At 41.7% G+C, this 23,679-nt stretch overlaps 1 protein-coding gene across 1 annotated transcript in view; it reads left to right on the top strand.

Moving 5' to 3' along the window:
- The first annotated feature begins 5,476 nt into the window (after nucleotides 1-5,476).
- mao (monoamine oxidase) overlaps nucleotides 5,477-23,679 on the top strand; it is a 30,530-nt gene continuing 12,327 nt past the window's right edge. The window contains exons 1-3 of the mRNA XM_068702374.1: nucleotides 5,477-5,592; nucleotides 18,992-19,086; nucleotides 20,013-20,150. Coding sequence (XP_068558475.1) covers nucleotides 5,538-5,592; nucleotides 18,992-19,086; nucleotides 20,013-20,150 — 288 coding nt within the window. The 5' untranslated portion in view covers nucleotides 5,477-5,537. The remainder of the gene's footprint in view (nucleotides 5,593-18,991; nucleotides 19,087-20,012; nucleotides 20,151-23,679) is intronic.

Here is a 23,679-nt window from a genome sequence, read left to right as displayed (position 1 = left end):
CCACAGCAGTCTCTGCATCTCCCAGTGAGGATTCACATGAAAAGAGAAATCTCTGCTGATGAAAAGAAAAAGCAGAGCGGCTACAGTATTACTTCCTCTACTCACTCATGTATTCTGTAACGCTGTTTGTTTGTCTCCTGCTGAGACTTGGATAAAACCCTGCAGAGAGAAAACACAGCACCAAACAAAACAATGTGCTCTCTGTGTTGCTCTGTAGCTATTCTAAACTTCACCTCCTACACAAACACACACGTTTTCATGGCGACGTCTGCACTCCACTCTTTGTGCATGTGTGTTATACTGCCTCACCTGTCCACCTGTCCGTTTGTCCACCATCAGACACAAAGACAGGTAGACAAAGATGCAAAGATACATTTTTGTGATTTGGTATTAAAGCAGCAACATCTTGTGATATTATCTGTAATCCAATAAGCATGTATGTATAGTGTTATACAAATCTTATTATCATAGTGTTAGAGAAATTCACTCGAAGCCAATGTAAAAGTAATAATCACAGGACATTTATTCTTGCATGGAGACAGGGTTGTACACATACAAGTCAATGTGTCAAGACTGCTCAGAATTTCAACTCCAAGTCACTAGGTTATATAGTTGTAAACATAAGTACACACAAGTCACAAGACGGCCCATAACAGGCTCCCTTCACATGAGATAACAAACAGGCTTTACATCAACACAGGGAAGAGAAGCGCATGGTATCTTGGACACTCTGTTCTCACATTAAGGTCACTCTTGGCGACAGAGGAAACCATGGTTGTAGTTTAGCTCTAAGACAGAAGCTAAACGTACATTTCCCCCATGGCATGTTAATTCCCTGATCATGTCAAAGGAAGTCCAACCAGTCAACCCACATGTGGCAGGGCCTCGTGTGCAGGTCATATCTTCGATGTCAAATAGGAGAAAGATAATTAGACTTGAATTTTCCTCCAACACATAGTCATGTCATATGACAAGAAGCATGACAAGCAAAAACCCAAACACAAAATTAGTGAGAAACTTTTTGAGATAGCATTAAATAATAATAAGGCCAGACTATATATATAATGGATTATTAAAACCTTTATTCAACCAGGTAAGTCCCATTGAGTTTACAAAATCTCTTTTCCAAACGAGCTCAGCAATGCAGTGTATCAACTGATGTACGCAAACAGTTAAAACAGGTCAGATAAACTCAGTGTTCCAGACAAACATACATGGAAACTCATAAAACCAATTCACAATATCAACTACAGAATTGTACGCTGTCAGAGAGTCAGGAGGACACAAATCTAGCTAGGGCTAGAATACTTCATATTTTTATTTTTTTCAATGCTTTTAACTGGGATCAGCCAATAGCTGCAAATCAGTCTGCTGCGGTCCTGGACTGCAGGTGCGTGCAGAGAACATGAAGACTTATTTGTCCATTTCAGAGCGAGTCTTAGGGACAAACGTATGTGCACAAGCTAAGTGGGTTTTTCATGATGCATCCCCTTTAAAAGTTTCTCTTACCTGATCATTTATGATAGATACATATTGTGTTTGCTTCTGTCCTTTACTGCCATGTCTTTTTAGGAGAGCACTGACTCTAACTAATGACACACATTCGATTATTTTTTTCTTGCTTCAGATTGTCAACAGAAAGATGAAGAAGATACGCCTCCAATGAGGAAACAAATAGAAGGGTGGAGCAGACTTGGTCAAGTAAGTATTAATACATAAATACATATTCTAAGGTCTTATTTGTGCCTTTAACTGCTGTGACACATCATCCTCAGTACATTACCACAATAATGTCTGCAGCATATTATCATACCAATTCCAGCACAGTGCATTTTCCTACTCATATGAGCTCAGAAAACTGATTCCAGAGCAAGACTTGTTTTGTTATTATGTATAAAATATTATATAGAATGTAAGTAAAGCCTTAAAAAGGACCACATCGAGTGTCACAGTAACATCTCTCTGACACCAAGAACTTGACAAAGATAGGATTTATCCCAGAGCCTGTTGTGTGGGATTACATTAGATCATACTGGTGTCCAGCTGGTACATTTGTACCCTTACCTCCCCTCTTCTCCCCACAGTCTCTTCCATGCTGCCCTATAGTCCTAGTAAGGACGGGGATGTGCTAGCGTGGGACTTCAGTGGCTTATTCCATAAATTGGATCAAATGAGGATTAAGATTAACCACAATCGTGGGAAGATTAACCCACTAGGGGGCTCTCAATTTATTGTCAACCCACGTCAAAATTTGAATTAGAAAGATGTTTGTAAATCACATTTTATAGCTCATCTTCTGTCGCTGAAGATCAGCAGATCAGAAGCTCTTGAATCAGTTATTAAATCAGATGATTTGACAAAGAAGAAAAGACCTTTTTGGGTAATAAATCAACAAAGTCAATAACATGCAGATTGTACAGGTAGGACAATGTTGCATCTACTTTGGCTTTGGAGCCACTGTTAGAGTAGAAGCACAGGTCTAAGATGTGTCTTCCAAACTGAGCTGTAACACTCTATGCTTCAGTGCATCAATACGTTGCTCCCATGGGCCTGATGACAGCACATGACCAGCTATTCATGTGTGCACACCATCCAGCACGTGCAAAGATCAGCACTTAACTGGCTGTAACCGACCAACCACAAGAGGGCAGCACAAACTAAAGAGTACAAATGTGCAGCCAGTTCCTGCTGATGCTATTATAAGACAACAAGTGCAAAGCCTTTGAGTTATTGTCTGCACAGACAGGATTTACAAGGTGAGTTACTTTGCTGTCTGGAAAGGAGGAATAGATCAAATGAATTCAGCTTGAAACATATTACCACACACACACACACACACACACACACACACACACACACACACACACACACACACACACACACACACACACACACACACACACACACACACACACACACACACACACACACACACACACACACAAGTTTACATACACTTGTAAAGAACATAATGTCATGGCTCTCTTGAGTTTCCCCGTTATTTCTACAACTCTGATTTTTCTCTGATAGAGTGATTGGAACAGATACTTCTTTGTCACAAAAAACATTCATGAAGTTTGGTTCTTTCATGACTTTATTATGGGTTAACAGAAAAAGTGATCAAATCTGCTGGGTCAAAAATATACATACAGCAGTGCTAATATTTGGTTACATGTCCCTTGGTCATTTTCACTTCAATTAGGCGCTTTTGGTAGCCATCCACAAGCTTCTGGCAAGCTTCTCGTTGAATCTTTGACCACTCCTCTTGACAGAATTGGTGCGGTTCAGTTAAATTTGATGGCTTTCTGACATGGACTTGTTTCTTCAGCATTGTCCACATGTTCTCAATGGGATTTTAAGTCAGGACTTTGGGAAGGCCATTCTAAAACCCTAATTCTAGGGATTTAGCCATTCCATTACCACTTTTGATGTGTGTTTGGGGACATTGTCCTGTTGGAACACCCAACTGCGCCCAAGACCCAACCTTCGGGCTGATGATTTTAGGTTATCTTGAAGAATTTGAAGGTAATCCTCCTTCTTCATTATCCCATTTACTCTCTGTAAAGCACCAGTTCCATTGGCAGCAAAACAGCCCCACAGCATAATACTACCACCACCGTGCTTGACGGTAGGCATGGTGTTCTTGGGGTTAAAGGCCTCACCTTTTCTCCTCCAAACATATTGCTGGGCATTGTGGCCAAACAGCTTGATTTTTGTTTCGTCTGACCACAGAACTTTCCTCCAGAAGGTCTTATCTTTGTCCATGTGATCAGCAGCAAACTTCAGTCGAGCCTTAAGGTGGCGCTTTTGGAGCAAGGGCTTCCTTCTTGCACGGCAGCCTCTCAGTCCATGGAGATGCAAAACACGCTTGACTGTGGACACTGACACCTGTGTTCCAGCAGCTTCTAATTCTTGGCAGATCTGCTTTTTGGTGGTTCTCGGTTGACTCTTCACCCTCCTGACCAATTTTCTCTCAGCAGCAGGTGATAGCTTGCGTTTTCTTCCTGATCGTGGCAGTGACAAAACAGTGCCATGCACTTTATACTTACAAACAATTGTTTGCACTGTTGCTCTTGGGACCTGCAGCTGCTTTGAAATGGCTCCAAGTGACTTTCCTGACTTGTTCAAGTCAATGATTTGCTTTTTCAGATCCATGCTGAGCTCCTTTGACTTTCCCATTGTAGCGTTTGTGGGCGTTTGTATCCAATGAGCCCTATTTAAATGGCCTCAGAGAAGTCACCAGCTGTAGTCACTCATAATCACTCACAAGAAGTTAAGAGGCCATGCTATGAAGCTCATTTCATTGACACAACTTTCTAAGTCACCAAAATTGCTAATTCATGTTGCTGTATGTATATTTTTGACCCAGCAGATTTTGTCACTTTTTCTGTTAACCCATAATAAAGTCATGAAAGAACCAAACTTCATGAATGTTTTTTGTGACAAAGAAGTATCTGTTCCAATCACTCTATCAGAGAAAAATCAGAGTTGTAGAAATAACTGGAAACTCAAGAGAGCCATGACATTATGTTCTTTACAAGTGTATGTAAACTTTTGACCACAACTGTATATATATATATATATATATATATATATATATATATATATATATATATATATATATATAGATAGTGCTTTTTGTTTCCTAAACTACATAACTGATAATGTGACTGACTGTGGCTGTAACTCTCAGGAGGGACCATTCTTTCATTTTTATTGTTTTGGCATCATGTTTTTTTTCTTATTATAACAAACTGCTGTTTCAACTTTTGTATTATACTGCAGGCCTGGTTATTGAGAGCCAGAGCTCGGAGGCAGACAGGCTTTTCTTGTCATTTAACTCAGATTTACATTTTTATTTATGTTTTTGAATCAGCACATCTGATAGAGAGACACCGCACTTATTTGCAAACTATTCAGATTATGAAAGTATCACGAATAAACTATTTACTACTCAATACTATCCAATTGATAAGAGAAGACCTGGAGCCAGACAATCATATCACCAACAGCAGGAACAGAGTCTGCTGCCACATCAGGGGCTTTAGGCCATTCTTTTGATGGTCTGGTCATATAGGGACATTTGTGTACATGTACTGTATTTGTGTATTTATGTGTAGATTGAAATGTATCCCATTACTACCTAATCCTCAATCGACACCCCTCACTCCCCCATCAAACGGAGCACACATAAATGGACACAAATGCACACATGGAGATGGGTCCCTTATTATTTGTTAGAACATAGTTGTATACCATAACATTGTAACCCATCAACATCTGCCTATTCCTGTGTAACACATTGTTGTAGTGTCCCCTCTCTGAACCCCCCCGTATCGTATTGTCTCTGCAGGTCCATGAAACCTAACAGACCTCCCCTGCTCTCCAGGCAGTGCGCTGCTCTACTATCAGTGGGCGGAGTCTGGAGGGAGTGGGCCTGCCCGGCGCTTTTAATACAGATGCGCACCTCCATGCGCTCTGCCTTCAGCCACGAGCGGACACGGCAGAGCAAGGGGACAGACGGACCAGACAGCACCATGACTGCACCCGGCAACACCTACGATGTGATCGTGGTCGGCGGAGGGATATCGGGTAAGTCTGACATCGGTCAACTTTGTCGCGCGCTGCAGCGTGCGCAGACGGATGGGAGTCAAACTATAGCCTACATGAATCCAAAACAATCGCTCACCTCTTGCCGCTGCGTTTTGTGTGAGGTTACCGCACAACTGTTGCACAAGGGCTGCCCGTGTGTTGTTGGCAAGAAAGTGACACAGCCGCCGTCGAATTGTATACTCTTTTTATTAGAACACAGCCGTATAGCCGGTTGTTTTCCTCCCCCACGATGTGACATCCATTTTCTCCGCGTTCGCGTCTCTTCCGCGAGGCGTCCTCTCCTCTCCTCCGCACTGTGTATCCCCGCAGCAGAGCATGTTAAGTAACAGCTAATCAGCCAGAGCATACTTTGTATTACATAAGAGGAGGAGGAGGGGTGGGTGTCTGATAAATGATTTGTTGTATCTGTAAGTCTGACTTGACTTGCATGATGCTTCTCATGAAAGCTCTGTACTTGTTTATATTTGGTCTACATCTGCTTCAGCATACATTGTTCTCCATTGTGCGTAGTGTATGTGTTGCAAACGTTACTGATGATGCTGTTTGCCCTCTTCTTCTTCATAATAACATGTCATGTGTGCAATAGGCTGTTAATTGGATGTTAATTACAAGCTCACCATCACTGGGATGGTCCCCCAACAATAACAATATTAGTACAAATGTGCCCTCTGGTTTCTGGTGTGAATAACAATCAAACATCAGAATATTTACAGGCGAATACCGTGTTATCGATAATGCAATGATATTTGTTGGGTTGACCATTTGTGCTTTCACAAAATATTTACGCAATGCGATTTTTGATGTCAGTAATGAGGATATAATGGCTGTAAAGGCAAATAATAGAACAGCTGCAGTCTAATGATTTCAGAAAACTACATTATTTTACTGTAATGCAGCCTTTACAAACCATGAAAAGACTACATAAATGCCACATGATGAAATTACAACATCCAATATCTAAGACGATATCTAGTCTCATCTCACAATATCAATATAGTATCAGTATGTTGCCCAGGCCTATTTGAAAGCACACTGTCTTGTTAAGTAACCCTTGATTTAATTTGAGGAACGGGGTTACTATAGTTCGTGGAATGGGAATATTCCCAAACTGAATGAATGTCCCTATTGTCTGAATCACAGATTGTCTCTGTATTTTGCCAGTAATTCAGAAGATCACAGATTGCTGTCGTCTCATGAGTACAAAAGGGTTCCCACGCCCACGTTAATTTGATTGTTCCTGTTATTCGGTTTTCACAGTCAAACTGTAACACAGGCGAAAAAGGCATTTTCCTAGTTTAGTGTGCAATCCTCCAGTTTCCAGTTTCATGTTTTTGTTTTTGAAACAAGCGTGATGTGCTTTTTTTTCTGAGCAGGATTCCTTGTTGATAAAACAATCTATTATTCTGTAGTTGCAACAGAATAATGGGGTTAAAGTCTTGGAGATGTTGATTTAAGGATCTGTGTGTTGGATCACAGAGTTGCAATGTGGTATCACAGAACTTGGTCTAGAGCTATAAAGGCAGCTACTCTCCCTTTATAGCTCTACGACTCAAGTTACGTGTGCAGATGAGCGCTCAGTCTTTTAGGGTCAAAGTGCAGCTGGAGGATTTAAAGACCGTCAACTTGTTGTGTTGAGATTATTCTTTTGTTTTATAGAGAATGAACCGAGAAGAATGAATAAAAACATCGACTGCATATCAGAAGTGGACGTAGTCCCCCGTTATGTCACCCGTTGGTTTGTGAACTGCCGTTTTGAAGCCTGGAGTTTCGTCGTTTTTTTGTGACACAAGAGGGTGGAGCTAAAAACAACAGAACGCTGAATAAGACATTTTTAGGCTTCCAAAATAGTATAATTAAGTTGAACTGAAAACACATGGTGAAAGGGTTAGAGTTGTTGAGGTAGCAACCTGTCAATCACAAGTTAGCCCCGCCCTAAAGCATACCCTGCTTTCTCGACTATTTCACTCTAAAGTGACCATAATTTTACTAAATGAACATCAAGCTGTATTGAAGAAGACTTGATATTAGCAATTGAAACCATAAACTCATGTTTACAATGTTTACTGAGATAATAATGAGTCATTTTGTCATAGACTTCTATACAATCTGACTTCTTTTTGCAACCAGAGGAGTCGCCCCATGCTGGCCATTTGAAAGAATGCAAGTTTAATGCCCTTTCCTATTTGGCTTCACTTTCCTGAATTGAACCTGTTCTTTCGGGTCCCCCTGCCGGGCCGCTGTCCTCTTTCTTTTAGGCTGACAGGTCATTGACTGCTGGCCTGCCGGCACGTCCGTCTGTGTGTCAGACAGTGAAGAATTTAGGTCAGTGTCAGTTCAAATACCAGTCAAACAGGCAAAACAAATGCTACAGGAAAAAAAGTTAATTGAATAAAACCCCCCTGGCCCTTGCCTCTCCCCCCTAGTGTCACATTAGGGTCTCGTAATTACACCATTTGTTTATACTGCTGCCCTTTACTGGCTTCCAATGAGGTCCACATATAACAATCACTGTCCAATCAAAGGACAGAGGAAACATGGGGGAGAGGGAGCGCTCTCTCCTCCCTGTGCTTCTCTCCGTATCACCCTCTCTCCTGAGATGTTTGTTTCTCCGTTGGCCTGCAAATGCAATTGTCATTTTCCCGCCTGCCAGCCGCCCAGCGGCAGAACTGTGGCCCCAGAGGGGCAGCCAGCGCTTTCTGAGAAAACATTAAACACTTCTGACAGCCTGTTATCAAACCAGCAGCAGAGAGGATGCCGAGGAAGAGGGGGGAGGAAGGGGAGGAGGGAGCGGAAAACAGAAAAAATGGCGAAGAGAAGGAGGGAACCACTTCTTCCTGTTATGTCTCAGCAGCTGTGAATGTGGGTAAATCAAATGAGGCAAACTGGGGAAACAAAGAGAGGAGGAAGGAGGCACAAAGGTAAGAGTCTTATAGAATTGGGGAAGAGAGAAAGAGAAACGAGTGCTTGTGAGGAGAGTAATTAGGGAACTGGAAAGGGGATGGAAGCGTTGAAAAACTGTGCAAAAAGTAAGTGGTGGTTGGGACTCTTTTGGTCCTGACTTGAGTCAGTCCGTAGTGCAGTTATCCCCGATGAACTGTGCAGCAGATGATTTAGAGAACTTGGCTGCACTTGCTGGGCTGTGGCCTTATAAACTCTGCTGGATTCCTCCTCTCCACAGACCATCACCCTGAGAAGTCTGCCGTAAAGTTAATAGTCTATTAAATTAGAACATGCTTAATAGAAACGAAGGGCCAGTTCTCTCAAGGGTGTTTTCCATGCGTGCAGTGACAAATTACATCTGTGAACCAAATGTGTTACGTAAAGGCAAGGCCGTATAGTCTTGAATGGCTTATATGCACAGTTGTGTTCGTTTACAGCTCTATAACACTCTTCAGCTGCAGCTAGCCAACAGTGGGTTGCCAGATCATGCAGGCCAGGTATCAAAACAGCCCCATTTCCTGCAGAAAACACACAAACGTGGCTCCTCTGCACAGCTCGGACCAGCAACACTGTGTGAGTTAAGATGACACCGTTTCATGGGGGAAAATGTCCAAATCCTATTTATTTGACAGGGACAGTGCACCGCTTCTTCTTCACTGCACCGCAGTTAGCTATAAGCTAAGCAACAGAGACAGAGAATAACATCTCTGTCAAGAAAATGAACACTGTGATATAAAACCACAACAACCACAAGATTTCACAATAGTGTTTGCGTCAGTGCGTGATTATTACATAATTGGGTTGACTTTAGCCATGATTTCATCTTGAATTTTAAATCAGTAAGGCTGCAGCACTCTCTTATGTAACTTGGTACTGGCGTAGTCAAAGCCTAAGGCTGATCTGACAAACTCAGTGGATCTGTGCTGTATCAACTTTGTTGGTACTCATTAAAGAGCACCAAACACGGCGACATCATTAGATATAGGTCCAAACGGGCGACTAACCTGATCAGACAGCTTGTAAATAAGACGACTGTTTTGAGAGATAAGCTATTTTTCTGTTTTTGGAGGTAAAACCAAAAGCGAGTGCATAATGTTGCGAATAAATGGCTTAATTGCACCAAAAGAAGTGTATGAGTGTATACAAGCGCATGGAGTAGTGGAGTGACTTTTCTGTGGAGTTCACGCTCATCAGCTCTGTAAAATAGGTCAGTTGTATATCCTGATGCTTCATGACACACATAGTAAACAGAAAGCATGTGAGCTCTGAGGCGCTGGCTGCTCTGAACTGCCCTTTTGATTCAGTTTGTTCAGAGTTGTTTGAACAGTAAGGTAAAGGGGCTTCACACACAGGACACACAGACAGAATTCACGCTAAGTCCCGCCCCTCATATGCACACTGGCCAATCATAGCGCAGCGTTGGCCAGGTCTGACGAGGGTCCAACAACCATCTGGCTCCGCTCCACGGACTCTCTCTGCGGTTTCAGATTTTCTTCATTTTCAGGATGGCTTTGTGGATTTTGGAGGTTAAACGTTGTGTAACAGTGATACTCGTTACCTGAGAGGAGAGGCAGAGAGACATTAGCAGAGAATGTAGCACATCATTCATCTCGATGCTACGCTAACTTCTGACAGTATACTGAATGTCTACACATGCTGCTTTTGCTTTTTATGATTGTAACAGAGAATAAAGATCTACCCGGCTTTACAGGAACAGTGTTGTGACTTAATTTCATTGTCTTCTTTCTCGATCGCCAGGTGATGAGTTTTACTTTTACACTGTGATCTGTAGCTTTAGCTTCTTTATCTTTTTAACCTGTTTTCACTGCTGAATCAGTTTGACATCCTGGAAATATATATAGCCTTCAAACGCATGCTGTTGACCCTTCTGTCTGCTTCTCTCTGAAATTGCTTTTTTTTTGTTTTTCCATAAATTAGATAGTATTCATTCAGGGAGTGCAGTTAGTCACAGTGTGGGCTCTATGGTAACGTAGCTCTGACAGCTTGTAGCAGTATACATGAGGGGCGGAGCTAAACAAAAGGTTAATTGACTTGATTGCTGTATCTTTATTTTCAAGATGGGTATATATATATATATATATATATATATATATATATATATATATATATATATATATATATTGGAATAAAGATAAAGTTATTCTCAAAAATATACAGACTTTCTGATTTGATAAAATGTGTTAGAGACTGGAAGCAACTGAGTTGTATTTAAGTATGGAAGTCAAACGTGAGTTTAACACTATAATTTAGTAAAACAACACACATTTTATTGGGGACCCACTCAAATGACCACCGAAAGGCCCCGGGGACTCGCTACTGTGAAAACCAAACTCAAATCAAACTCCCTGTACGTTGAGCTGAACTCACGTTGTGTCAGAAAGCTCTTAAGGCAGCGTGAACCGTCTCTGACAGCTTGTCTAATTACCATCAACATGTCTGCAATCCTGGAACACCACTTTCTCTTATCCAGCTGTACAAACATGGGAACCTGTTGGCTGAGCCGCCACATATAATCATTAGATGGACGGCTCGTGTTTGTTTCCATTTGTAATTTTTCTGCGTGCCTGCGCCTCTGTGTTTGTCTTGTGTGTGGAAGATAAAGCCATGAGAACTGTGCAGCTGTAATCTCAGCAGTGTTCAAATTATAAATGATGACACTGATTGTGGTGAAAACCCACATGAAGCTGATGGATGTTTGCTCAACACAAAGTCCTCTCTCTGTGGGAAATCTTCCTATTTTCCTTTTCTGTTCAATGTTTGTCGGACAAAATGTCTTTTCAGCTGTTTGATTGCACTGACTTTCTGTGAGTGTTTGTATGAAGGTAAACGTTAGCGATACACTATTCCTTTATCAGTTTAAATATTTAAATAATTTAAATATTAAGAGGTCTGTGGTGATGCCGGCAACCCAACCAACATGTCTTGTAACACAAACCCTATCTTGTTTACCATCCTAATAATTCTTTTTTCTGTTATTAACGCTTAAATAAAAGTTTTAAAGCTTATTAAAAGACTTACAATAAATGCATGATGTTTCCAAAGTCAATGAGTAGTTGTGTTGAATAATCCTAATCTTAATATTGACATATTGACCAAAAGGATAGGGATTATGATTTTTGCTATGATTAAGCAGAGGAAGGGAGGCCTCCAGAAGACATGTGCCCTGGAGCCTCACCGTGATCCGGCCCTGGTCCGGCACACAACCCCCTATAAAATGATGACTTGTCATCCAAACATATTAATCTAACAAGAGTCAACTACATCTTTTAATCTGTAATATTGTATCTGGTGATTAGAGCAGTCTTCATGCCAACACTCAGAGAAAAGTAGCTACTCTGCTGTCCGCTCTTTCTCACGTCTGTCTGTCTGAATTTCAAGCCATCGTATAATTGCTTTACAATATTGCTCCTCAGTTTGTTGCCAGTAAACAGCCAATCAGTGTCTCCGCGCTGAGACCATGAGACGGGGAAAATGTGATTGCTGCGTGTCTCGTAAATGTCCCCCCCTCTGGATCAATATGGAGCCTTATAGGTGGTCCCACTTCAAGCGGGAATGTAATGGATTTTCTTTTGTTTGGGTTCCTGTGAAAAGAACGCTTTGCCGAGGTGCAGACAAACACAGAAGTTTTCAAATAAAATGAAATGTCACACAAGCTGACTGTATTTAGCAGCTTGGCATCACACAGAATACTTTTCAGAAGACATAACAGCAAACATGGTTTGTTGAGAGATTTATGTTATTTCCCGTCATGGGGAGCGTGATGTGACGCCTCTCCAAGAAAAACATGTTCGTGGAAATAGTTTTATTTACACGTTCAGCTCTCAGAAGGCAGGGAAGGTAGTGAATATGAGGACAGAGAATATGTGAAATAGCATTAGATAATTAGACAATACAACAGATATCTCCACATATTCAGGCATTTATTTCAAATACACATCCACCATGAGGAAAAAGCACCATTCTCATATGTGTCCTTTAAATATGGAGCATTACCCAGCAGACTGTTGCTGATCGTACCACCTCAGTGTATGTGGGATACCCAGCTGATTGCTGTAGCGATGCCGCATGAAACTGCCATGACATCTTCTTCTATGCGTCAGTCTTTTTTATCGCCCAAACAGAAACATCTGCACTTTGTCAATTGTACGTCACAGTGTACGACGTAGTATTGCGGGCTGCCATTTTTTAAAACATCTGTGTCGAGAGATGAAGAAATTACGGTCGCTATTGATGGTAGCGTGGCTATTTAAAAATGGTGGGTTTGTGCAGGACGTCCCCTGTCGTGATAGTGAGGATTCTCTCTGACCAATCGGTGGTCTGCAGTGTTTTAACTCCACCTTCAAGTATCGACTCAGCTTTGCTTGGAACGCATACGCTGCAGCTGGCGGTACATGATGGATTCATCCTGTTTGTGCGTTTGTTATCGTTGCATCTGTGCTGCTTTTCAGGCACTTAAACCACAGCATCCTGCACACAAGGTACTAATCTTGTTGGTTACGATTGGTTAACAAAGGTTGCCTATTGGTCAGAAAACAATTCAAAGCATTGTATCCCTATAAGGGTGAAGAGTAAGTGCCATTTCATTTGTAGATTTGCTGGTGGATTCTGAGCTGAAGGTGCATGTCAACTCTCATCTGCTGTCAGAGAAGCCTGCTAATGTGATTTACACTATCAGAAACACTGAGGGACAAAACATGGCATGAGCAATTGGGAGTGAAAAGACGAATGACAGGTGGTAAGCCAGACGTGGAACGAGGGGGAAAACTGAGGGAACAGTGGAGAGATAAATTCTTAAATTAACACGGTTAGACACATTTAAGTTGTGACATAATCAGGCTGACAATCAGAAAACAAGAAATCGGGGAACCAGACTGCTGCAGCTGTTAACACCGATAACAACCATTTTTCAAACACCCATACATCCATTCTTCTGAATCGCAGGAGGCTGGAACCCATCCAGTATCCCAGCATGCACTGGGTGAGAGGTAGGGTAAAACCAGGACAGGTTTGTCAGTCCGTCACAAAACGAACGCATGTAACACACACTCACATGTACAGCACACAGGACACAAGTTGCTTAGAATCCTCTTCATTACCTGGATTTGCATGAACAAACTAAACTTGGCCACATCCACACACTGTGGAAGATACAAGTGTAAACACATTCCACCTCCTGACACTGAACATTTTCTGAATGCTCTCCAAGAGATCTGCTCCAGATGAAGCTCCTCACTTCTGTCAAACTGGAACCTCAAAAACTAAATCATGTATTTAAACATATTTAAACTGAATTTAAAATCTTCTAAAAAAAACAGCACATGAGATACATTGGTCTGGGGAGGAAAACAGCCACGGGCTTTAAACAATACACATTCAATCATACAAATAATAATATTGAGACATATTTGAGCGGGGACGTCTATGTGTGTTATGTTTGAGTGTCTGCAACTGTGTGTGTATTCATGTTGAGTTATTGTCGTAGATGGCTGAGATTCAGTGCAGAAACACACACACACACACACACACACACACACACACACACACACACACACACACAGTATACAAATGGAGTTTGTTCCTGCCAAGTGGCTCCATCTTAACAATTACTGTTGTCAAGGAAACGGTGTCTGCCTCTATTTATTTTACCAGCACATAGGGCAGAAAGTGAAAAGGAGTGTAACTAGTGTGTGTGTGTGTGTGTGTGTGTGTGTGTGTGTGTGTGTGTGTGTGTGTGTGTGTGTGTGTGTGCATGTGTGCACATGCTTAGCATTGTTGATCTGCACAAAAAGTGTCAGAAACTCACTCCTGACTGTGGCGCATCTTCAGGCTCAAACACAAATATTAAGCGTTTCTGAAATTTAAATAAAATATAAAAGCCAATCAAAATAATTTGGTTTTATTTATTTTTTCTGTCAAAACATCTCAGGAAGAGACTAGACAATTAGGTCAACCAGAGCCCCAAGGTGATGTGTGATGTGGTGGAGAGGAGATGAGCATTGTGTGTGTGTGTGTGTGTGGGGGGGGGTACTGCGATAGGGAGAATCAGAGGAACAAATTCACCTTTATTATAGCACCACGGCTTACAGACATTCAATCTGAGCTCGTTCTTTGTGCCTTGTTTGCTTTAGGTACTGCACATAATGCAGCAGCTATTGCACAATAAGCTACAGGGACGGCCTCCTCAAGAAGTGGAAATGCTGAAATAGAAAGTGCCCATTAATGAAGCAACGCTTACAAAGGCCACAACCTACTTAAACCCACCTGAGAGAAACATTGTTGTTTACTAAGGAATATAATCTTTACTTGCAGAAAGGTTTGAAGAATGAATGCCGTAAAAATTCATTAAAAACACTTTTACGGAAATGAAAAAGAGATGGAAAAGATATAAAAACAGACGCACAAAAGATGCATTATTAGCAGCTCAGTGAACTTCATGTTTAATGAGCACAAAGCCTGAACTCTCTCTCTGCCTCCCGCTTGGTGCCGTGAGATTGTCTCTGCACTCTGTTTCCTTCTGCACACACTTTTTGTCGGCCTGCTTTCACTCAGACTTTCAGGCGACGACTTAATATCCAATACACCTGCACAAATGAGAATTGTGAGCCGTAGACGTACAGTACAACCGACCTCACTTATCATATCTCCTCCCTTCTCTTGTCTGATCCCTCCTTAAATGCATATGCACAAAAGGAGGGGGATGCTCTGCTGAATGCACACCAGCTGTGCCTCAGATGACAGGATGACTGCGCTTCAAGGCGGTCGTATCTGTTTGATGAATATCAAGCTTGTCTTTAGGTGCAGAAAGCCTCTGACAGCATAGGAAATCTGTGAGGAAGAGGAGGAAGAGGAGAAATCTGTGTTCTCTCTCTCTCTCTCTCTCTCTCTCTCTCTCTCTCTGATTCTCGCTGGTTTCCAACAAAAAATATTTTTTTCAATCCATTTGTAATCCCCTCGGAGTAGATGGGAAAACAATTAAGGTTATATTTAAGCCCTTTATGTAACCCCTCTTGAAGTTTTAAACATTGCAGACACACCCACTCAACCTGGTGAACGTCAGCGTGAATGGTTGGGAGTGTGTGGTATGCAGTATTGCGTCACCGTGTGGCAGCAGCGAAAGAAACAACTCGATGGAAAGCAGATGTTTGTCCGGTGCTTTTCTCTCTTAGCCTACATAAAACATTTGTTTCGTTTGTTTTGATTCTTACTCTTACGCCTTTTCATATTTCCATAGGACAAATTCCTCACGTTGATGCGTATGATCTCAGCATTTTTCTGTCTTTCTTTGGGTTTTTCTGCCTCCCCGCTGCATGAGTTGAGTTTCAATCTGCCCCATGTTGATTTTTCCAGTAGTGCAGCTCAGTCCTCTTCTTCATTCCATGGGGGGGGGGGGTAAACAAGGGAAAGGGGAGCTCATTCTGAAGTCTTTGAAGTGATGAAAGCTTTATACTGATCTATTTGTCATATTCATACAAGGTTTCTTTATTTAAAAAAAAAAAGATTCCTCCATTAAGCCAAACAAGCTTTCTGATCAAAGCGATATCCCAACAGGATGCTACTTTTTGCAGTGATTGCTGTAGGCATAAACAAAGAGATGCAGACAGATGCTCTTTGTTTTTTCAAGACAGAGACTGACCTTTGCGGCTGAGTGCAGGTAATAGCATCAATTTACCAGTGAGAGATTTGCGAGCCTCCTCTTGTCAGGGCTAATGCTTTCTCCAAAGCCTGGCAGGCTGGGTGTGTTTGTACAAGGAGAGCAGGCTGAAGTTGGGTAATACGGGACAAACTATGTTTAACTTATACAAACTTTGCTAGCATCAACAGAGCTTAGCAGGATTTGGAAGGAGAGCGTAAGTGGGGCAAAGACGGGATGGAAGAAAGGAATTTAGGAAATTATTTGCACAGATGTGGGTGCCTGCTGAGAGTGTAGCGCTGAGGTGTTCAGTCGGACACCAAGAGTTTACAGAGGGGCGGTTTTTCATGGTTTGGGCCACGACCCTGAGTGTCATTGAAGGGAATATTAATGCTACTATCATACAATGGTATTTTGGAGCGCTTCCAACTTTGTGGTAACAGTTTGAGAGTAAATAATGACATAGTTTTCATAGAAGAACTTGACTGGCCGGTACAGATCTCTGGCCTCACCCTCATCCAACACACAGTTGGAGCATTTTTAAGGCTTGTAAACACCTGGTTGAATCATCAATATAACAACTGCTGAAGGAAACTGGCTTTGTTACATAATCATGCATAACCTATATATGTTTATTTCAATCCCAATATATATATATATATATATATATATATATATAATAAAGAAGAACAATCACCTTGGCCTGTGGATACCAGAGCATATGAGTAAAGCTGCCTTTATATGACAAGACGTTTGCTGTTTGCTCACCACGAGGTAAGGCACAGAGGCTTGGAGAGGCAAAGAGCAGCGCAGCTATAATATGTCATCAAAAAGTGTGCAATGAAGCTATTCACTGTTTCTGTGCAGCAACAACAACAACAACAACAACAACAACAACAACAACAGTTGTAGCCGAAAGGTAAACGGAAACAAAGACAAAAGTTGAAATAGTTAACATTTTGAACGCAGCACTTTAGGCCTGTTAGTGAAGAAACTTCAGAGAGATTCTCCATTTGTCTCGAATCGAGTGTGTAACGTTGTTCTGGGAAATTAACAATGAGTAGGTCGTTGTGAAACTGAATACAGGAACCCCATTACAACAGAGTCTAGCATGGAAGAAAGGCTGAGGCCTCACTCTTCCTGTGTGCCTGGGCCTAAATTGACCCCTCGACAGGCCTTTCTTTAAATGTATTTTTAAGATGTTACATTAGGTAGATTAGAGGCTCAGTTGGAAACATAGATATACATTTTTGGGAAGACTCAAATCACAATAATCAAATATTTTGCACTTAAGAAATGGAATTTTGTTCTGCTGTGCCTCGGTATGAGAAAATATGTGGATAATTGATAAAAGGTAGACGGTTCAACAGTGTACACAAAAATGTATGACAAGAAGTCGACTATGACTCCCAAAATGGGAGCTTAAAATGAATGTCATGTGCTAACAGCAGGCGGAAGCTAAAGATTACACCGCTCTTTAAACTTCTCGGTCAATTGAGGAGGAATTCAGCTACGATCGTGCCTCTGACTGGCTTCCTCTCCTCAGCAAGGACGTACTAAGTTTAAATAATTAAAAATGTTTGGCCATGACATAAACCTTTTAAGTTTGTTACATAAGCCAGGAGACTATTGTGTTTATATTTTCTTTAACATTGAAGAAAACAAACATTTCCTCCCACTTGGGAGCTCTGTTCTGAGCTAGGCCTCGTCAGCCCAACATCTCCTCACTCCTGCTCTTCTGGCTAAATGGGATCAAATCCCTCCAGTAGAATGCTTTCCCAAAAGACTGAAGGCTGTTATAGTTGCATGTTAATGCCCATTAACAGTGAGTGGCATCTTGTAAGTAACCGCTCATCTTCATCCCCTATACATCGCTCTCTGTCTCTATGCTGTTTCTGTGCTTCTAAACGTCTGCAGCCCAGACATAGTCCAGTGCTGCGGAGCCATGTGCTGCACGCTAATCCTGCCTGTGTGTGTTCATTAAAGTTATGGCAGGGATAGCCTGAGGTCAGTGTGTGACAAGCTGTTGTTCTGTCATAGACTCTGTGTTGGGTCAGTCAGTCAGTCAGTATATGTGAAAGTCATGCTCTGCTCTTTGTGCTGCCCTGTCTTTTTGTTCACATGATCAGCAGGTCAGCTGGTTTGTAATTTGTCGTGGAAGTATTTCTCCCCCTCTTTCTCTCTGTAAAGATTTCTCCCCCTTTCCCCCCTGATCTCCCATCTTTCCCATAGCTCTCTCAATATCAAGTCATTCCAAAGGCAAATGTTAGGTGTTTAATCCCTCACATTGTACTTTTTCACAAGAGACCTGTGTACAAAGAAAAAAATGACACGCTGTAAAATCAGAAAGGAACACAAATCAAACAGACATATTGAACTGTAAATGGTACCATGGTGGGCTGACTCGCAGATGAGAAACATTATTTGTTTCTCTACAAAAATCCATCCATTCTGTCTGAAAGTTAACTAACACAGCCTCACAAAGACATAAAAAAACATGTCTGTCAAGAAAGGCGTGGCACATATCCAATCTATCAAAGTTTTACAGACCTTATCCACCCCTGTGCGGCTCTACTGTGAGAACACTACTAGGGAATTAAGACTAAAGAAAGAAGTAGCACCTTCCCCACTGTCCCACATATTTCACATTCCAAACAGACACCATTGTACACCGCCACATGACAATAATGCACAATCAGTATACAAGTGAAATCTTGCCTATGTGTGGTGCAGGAAGGGGATTGTATGTGCCCTTACTCACATCTCTGTTTCTCTGTCTGTCTGCAGGTTTGAGTGCAGCGAAGCTGTTGAAAGCCAATGGACTGAGCCCTGTAGTCCTGGAGGCCAGGGATCGGGTCGGTGGTCGCACCTTCACTGTGCGGGTGAGACCAGGAGAGCTCACGTTACTTTTTATTTTTGTATTTTATACACTATATTCATCCCGGCAGGGGACCTTTTTCTCTGCATTTGACCCATCCCTGTATATAGGGAGCAGTATTTGTGCAGTACAATTCTGTTGTGCTATTATTGAGAATAATAACAATAATGATAATACATTTTATTTCTATTGCACCTTTCATACACAAAATGCAGCTCAAATGTAGACAATTAACGATTAGAATGTAAATATACATTGATAGTAACTTTTCTAGGCAATGATAACACTCAGATTTCCTGCTTGTGGAGCAATGTGCTGGGGCAGTGTAATGAACTGTAGGTAGATGTCTTAACTTTGCTCTTTTGGACCGACAACAAGGACCATTGTTCTGTCCTGGTTCAGCTTGATGAATATTTGGGTCATGCATAAATTGATGACAAAGGAAAAGAGGAGTAAAAAGGGAGGTAAGTTAATAGGATCAACAGCTATATAGAGTAAGGTGTCATCTGCATAGCAGTGGAATGGATAATGGGCTTATGGATGATTATAGTATAGTGTCAACATATATAGATTGAAAAGTAGTGGACCCAGGACCGGGCCTTGTGGTACTCCATGTTGAGTCTCTGTTCTTTGTGATGAGAATCTGTGTTATTGAGACAAAAAAAAGTTGTGGTCTAATTGGCAAGACTAAACTCTCTCCAACCTTACTTTTGTTTATTTGAGAAGGGACATTGCATGTAGCCACATAGCCAAAAAGGCTATTTTTCATCTGTAGTCAATGTCCGAGGTGTTAGAAAAGGCTTCCTAAAATACATATCTATCCACAAAACCTTTGTGATCAACAGCATCATTTTCAGCATTATCTGTAAAGTGAACGGTTTTTGTTATTCATCTGTTTATGTTACGACGTGTTTTTCTTTTCTTTTTCAGAATAAGGAGACAAAGTGGGTTGACCTGGGCGGAGCTTACATCGGACCAACTCAGAACCGCATCCTCCGATTGGCCAAAGAGTACGGCATTAAGACCTACAAAGTCAACGAGGAGGAGAGTCTGGTGCATTATGTCAATGTGAGTGCAGCATTCGTGTGTGTGTGTGTGTGTGTTTTTTTTAGGATGGCAGATAATATTCTACTCCGAGCTTTGGCTGATTCCATATCTGTTCAAGCTAACTGTGTCCTTCAGTTTGATTTCTGCAGTAAGTGTTGACTTAAGTGTTTCCAGAAGATAATGCAGACATCCTGCATATGTACCAGTATCCAGAACCATTCATCTCTGTGTAAATCTTCTGGCATCATTCAACAGGCCGTGGCAGCAAAGATCATTTACTGCAATTAATCAGCTTGTTCCGTGACTTAAAACATGTTTTTCTATAGAACAGTCGGTTGACTCATGTGCTGTATACTATTTTTTAGGAGAACAAAATTTGCTCCATCAAAAGATAAGCCAACATGACTCTTCTTAGTTGTTCACTGACTGCTTTTAATAGTACATCATCTCCCATCCTCCACACTCTTTACCTTCTCCTGACACATGGAGGACTTTGGTGTCTCCTATGCAATCACTTAACAGTTTATTTTCTCTGAGTGTTTGAAGGAACCGCAAAGCAACAAAAAAAAAAGGAAGGAAGGAAGAGATGCTGAGGCCATCTTTGTTGTTGTTATCCTTTGCGCTATATTTCATTAGTGTGGGCGCACCGCTGTCCTTAACACAGTTGTGTTCCTCTACCTGATTTGATTTGCCGCTGCAGTCTTGTACCCTGGTCAAACTTACTGTAAATCACTGGCAGGCAGCTTTCTGTGTGTGTGTGTGTGTGTGTGTGTGTGTGTGTGTGTGTGTGTGTGTGTGTGTGTGTGTGTGTGTGTGTGTGTGTGTGTGTGTGTGTGCGTGCATGTGTGCGTGCGTGTGTGTGTGTGATAGCGAGAGCTTATCTCAACATAGACTGTGTTCAAGTAATTGAATCGTAACTTCATAGATGGACTTTGAGCTTCTGGCCTGAGGGTGTGTAGGGCACAAACTTACATACACAAACCCACTTTTTACTCCATTAGATAGAAACCTGTTGCGAATGTCCACCGCCCACTTTCATCTACACGCAAGAAAGGCCCGGAGTATTATAGAAACCTCTCAAAGTAAACTAAACCGAGGAGAACGACACACAGAAATACTGGCCCATAAATCACCATGAATCAGCAATAAACTCAGTATTGTAGGATTTAAAAATCGATTAATGTCAGGATTATTGTATTAGTGTTTTATCATATTATTGACCACTGCTTCTCTACTCCCATATAAGGGATTTACACTACAGCAGTTAATGATTGTGCACCTACTGTGTGTCCTGAACTGCCCTGAAATCAACCTACGCTCAATTTGTGATATCATTGCTGGTTAATGAAAATCTGGGCGGCTGCCTTTAACAGCAGTAGCTTGCTGAAACTAAGTTGTTCACCTTGCTAACGGAGAAACGCAGCTCATTGTGTCTGCTGGTGCAATTCCCCTTTCACAAAAGTAAAAAAAGATCAGAAAATGATTGGTGGAGACGTGTTTTAAGTGACAAATATACATTACACTTCCTGTGGCTTTTTCACAATGAAAGTATTATGAGTAGCATTGGTAGGAAATGCTGCATGTGTATCTTAATACAGATCTTATATCACTGTCGGAGAGCTAGCAGGGAACCAGGAGGCTTCTATGAATGAGGCCAAATGAACAGTAACACTGGTGTACATGTAATCATCGGTTCAAGGGAATCTTGTGTGTGTGTGTGTGTGTGTGTGTGTGTGTGTGTGTGTGTGTGTGTGTGTGCAGGCACATAAACTACTATTTTAAGGATTGCAACTTCAACAATATGTGAATATTTACCGTGATCTACATTCTTCTGTCCAGTCAAACAGACAAATATAAGTAAAATCTTAACTTGAAGGGGCTGATTCAATAGAAGGTAGACACTTTTTGTCCTCCACTCAGGAAAAAAACATCCAGTTCCAGTGCAACAGGCAGGATACCAGATCATAACTGAGCACAAACAGACCTCTGCGCTCTGTTATTAAGAAATATGTCTCTTAACCCAATCAAAGTCATCTCTCTGTTATGGTTTACTTAAATTGTCTGTCCATTAAAACTATATTGTATCGCTATAAGGACTCATCCAGCTGAAGCTTGGTTTTCTAGTCTTCAGGTTATCTCATCACTTTGTCCTTAGCACTGATGTATTATTGACTTGACCTACTTCAGCAGTGCTGTGAAATGTCAGCAGCATGACGTTTGGCTCCGACAGCAGTTAGAGAATGAATCTGCAGTTTAGTAAAGGACCTGTGTGGACGGCCCCGGTGATGTGAAGCGTTCATGTGAGCTCTGAATCCATCCATACTCTTCTACAGCAGCTCCTATGCGAGTGTGTCTCCTTAGCTACTATCTCTGTAAGATCCACTCAAAGGCCCAGACTCACACACTCACACACTCACACACTCACACTCTCACACACTCACACTCTCACACTCTCACACACTCACACACTCGTAGCTTCCTGGCTGGTTTCCATGGCAGCATGCTTCATCAAAAGCTGCTCACCTCTACCAGTGTCAGACGGTATATTTGTGTGTGTGTGTGTGTGTGTGTGTGTGTGTGTGTGTGTGTGAGTGTGAGTGTGAGTGTGTGTTTGTGCGTTCATGCATTTGTGCATGCAAATGTTTGGAGGCGTGAGACAAGCTCTATTTCTGGAGCCGCTGATCTCACAGCTGAGTCTGCAAAAATGGTGCGAAGAAAATTTGAATCCCCGCTGCAATACGTAAAGAATGAGGCTGGTGATATTCTAAGCATTTTGTCTGTGTAGCTAAAGCTACGCACGCATGCCTGTTGGTGCATTCTAGGGCAAAACAGCATTAACGTTACAGACAAACATGGATGCAGTACAAAAAGACTGATAGTGGAATCCACGACAAGACAGGACTGTAACTTTTTGAGCCCTGGTTGGCCGGTCTTTGTTCAGCATGTCGCTGGATGCTCTCTGGCCTCCTGAGTGAAAAGAGAAGTGTGCCACAGGGATCAGTAATGTGTTGCGGTTTATGCGCACCCTTAAAGCTCCAAAGCTTTAATGGATTGAGTCTTCATCAGGCAAATGATCAACACGACAAAGCAGGCACCAAATTGATTACATCCTGATCCAACAATAGATACACAGTTACACTTACAATCCAAAGACATTACTTAACATCTAAACGTGCAGCAAAACGTGACAGAACTGAAACGGTACTCTCTTATTGAATCTGTTATCCTGCCACTGGCCGTTCTGCTGTCTCACATCTAGAAACAACCTTTGATTTGTGCATCTTTGTCCTCATCAGCATTACAGAACAAACCCAACCGTTACCTGTTCTTCACCACACGGGATTTTAAACATGTGTGTCGCTGTTGCGAGTGTAACCACACTGTCTTTTGATTGTAAATAGCTTTGGATTAGCCAAGAAGCTATTCAGATGAATGAGCTCTAAACAGACGCTGCATGTTACCGTTTAAAATCTGAATTTAATAACAGAGGAAAGCACGCTGGATTCAATTTATATGAAAGGGTCTGCATCACGTCACAGGACAGCAGCTA

This window comes from Cebidichthys violaceus, unplaced genomic scaffold, assembly GCF_023349555.1.
Source record: "Cebidichthys violaceus isolate CVI_PGR_0920_01 unplaced genomic scaffold, fCebVio1.0.p SCAF_11, whole genome shotgun sequence".
Classification (NCBI taxonomy): Eukaryota; Metazoa; Chordata; class Actinopteri; order Perciformes; family Stichaeidae; genus Cebidichthys; species Cebidichthys violaceus.
This window is presented reverse-complemented; position numbering and strand designations above follow the sequence as displayed.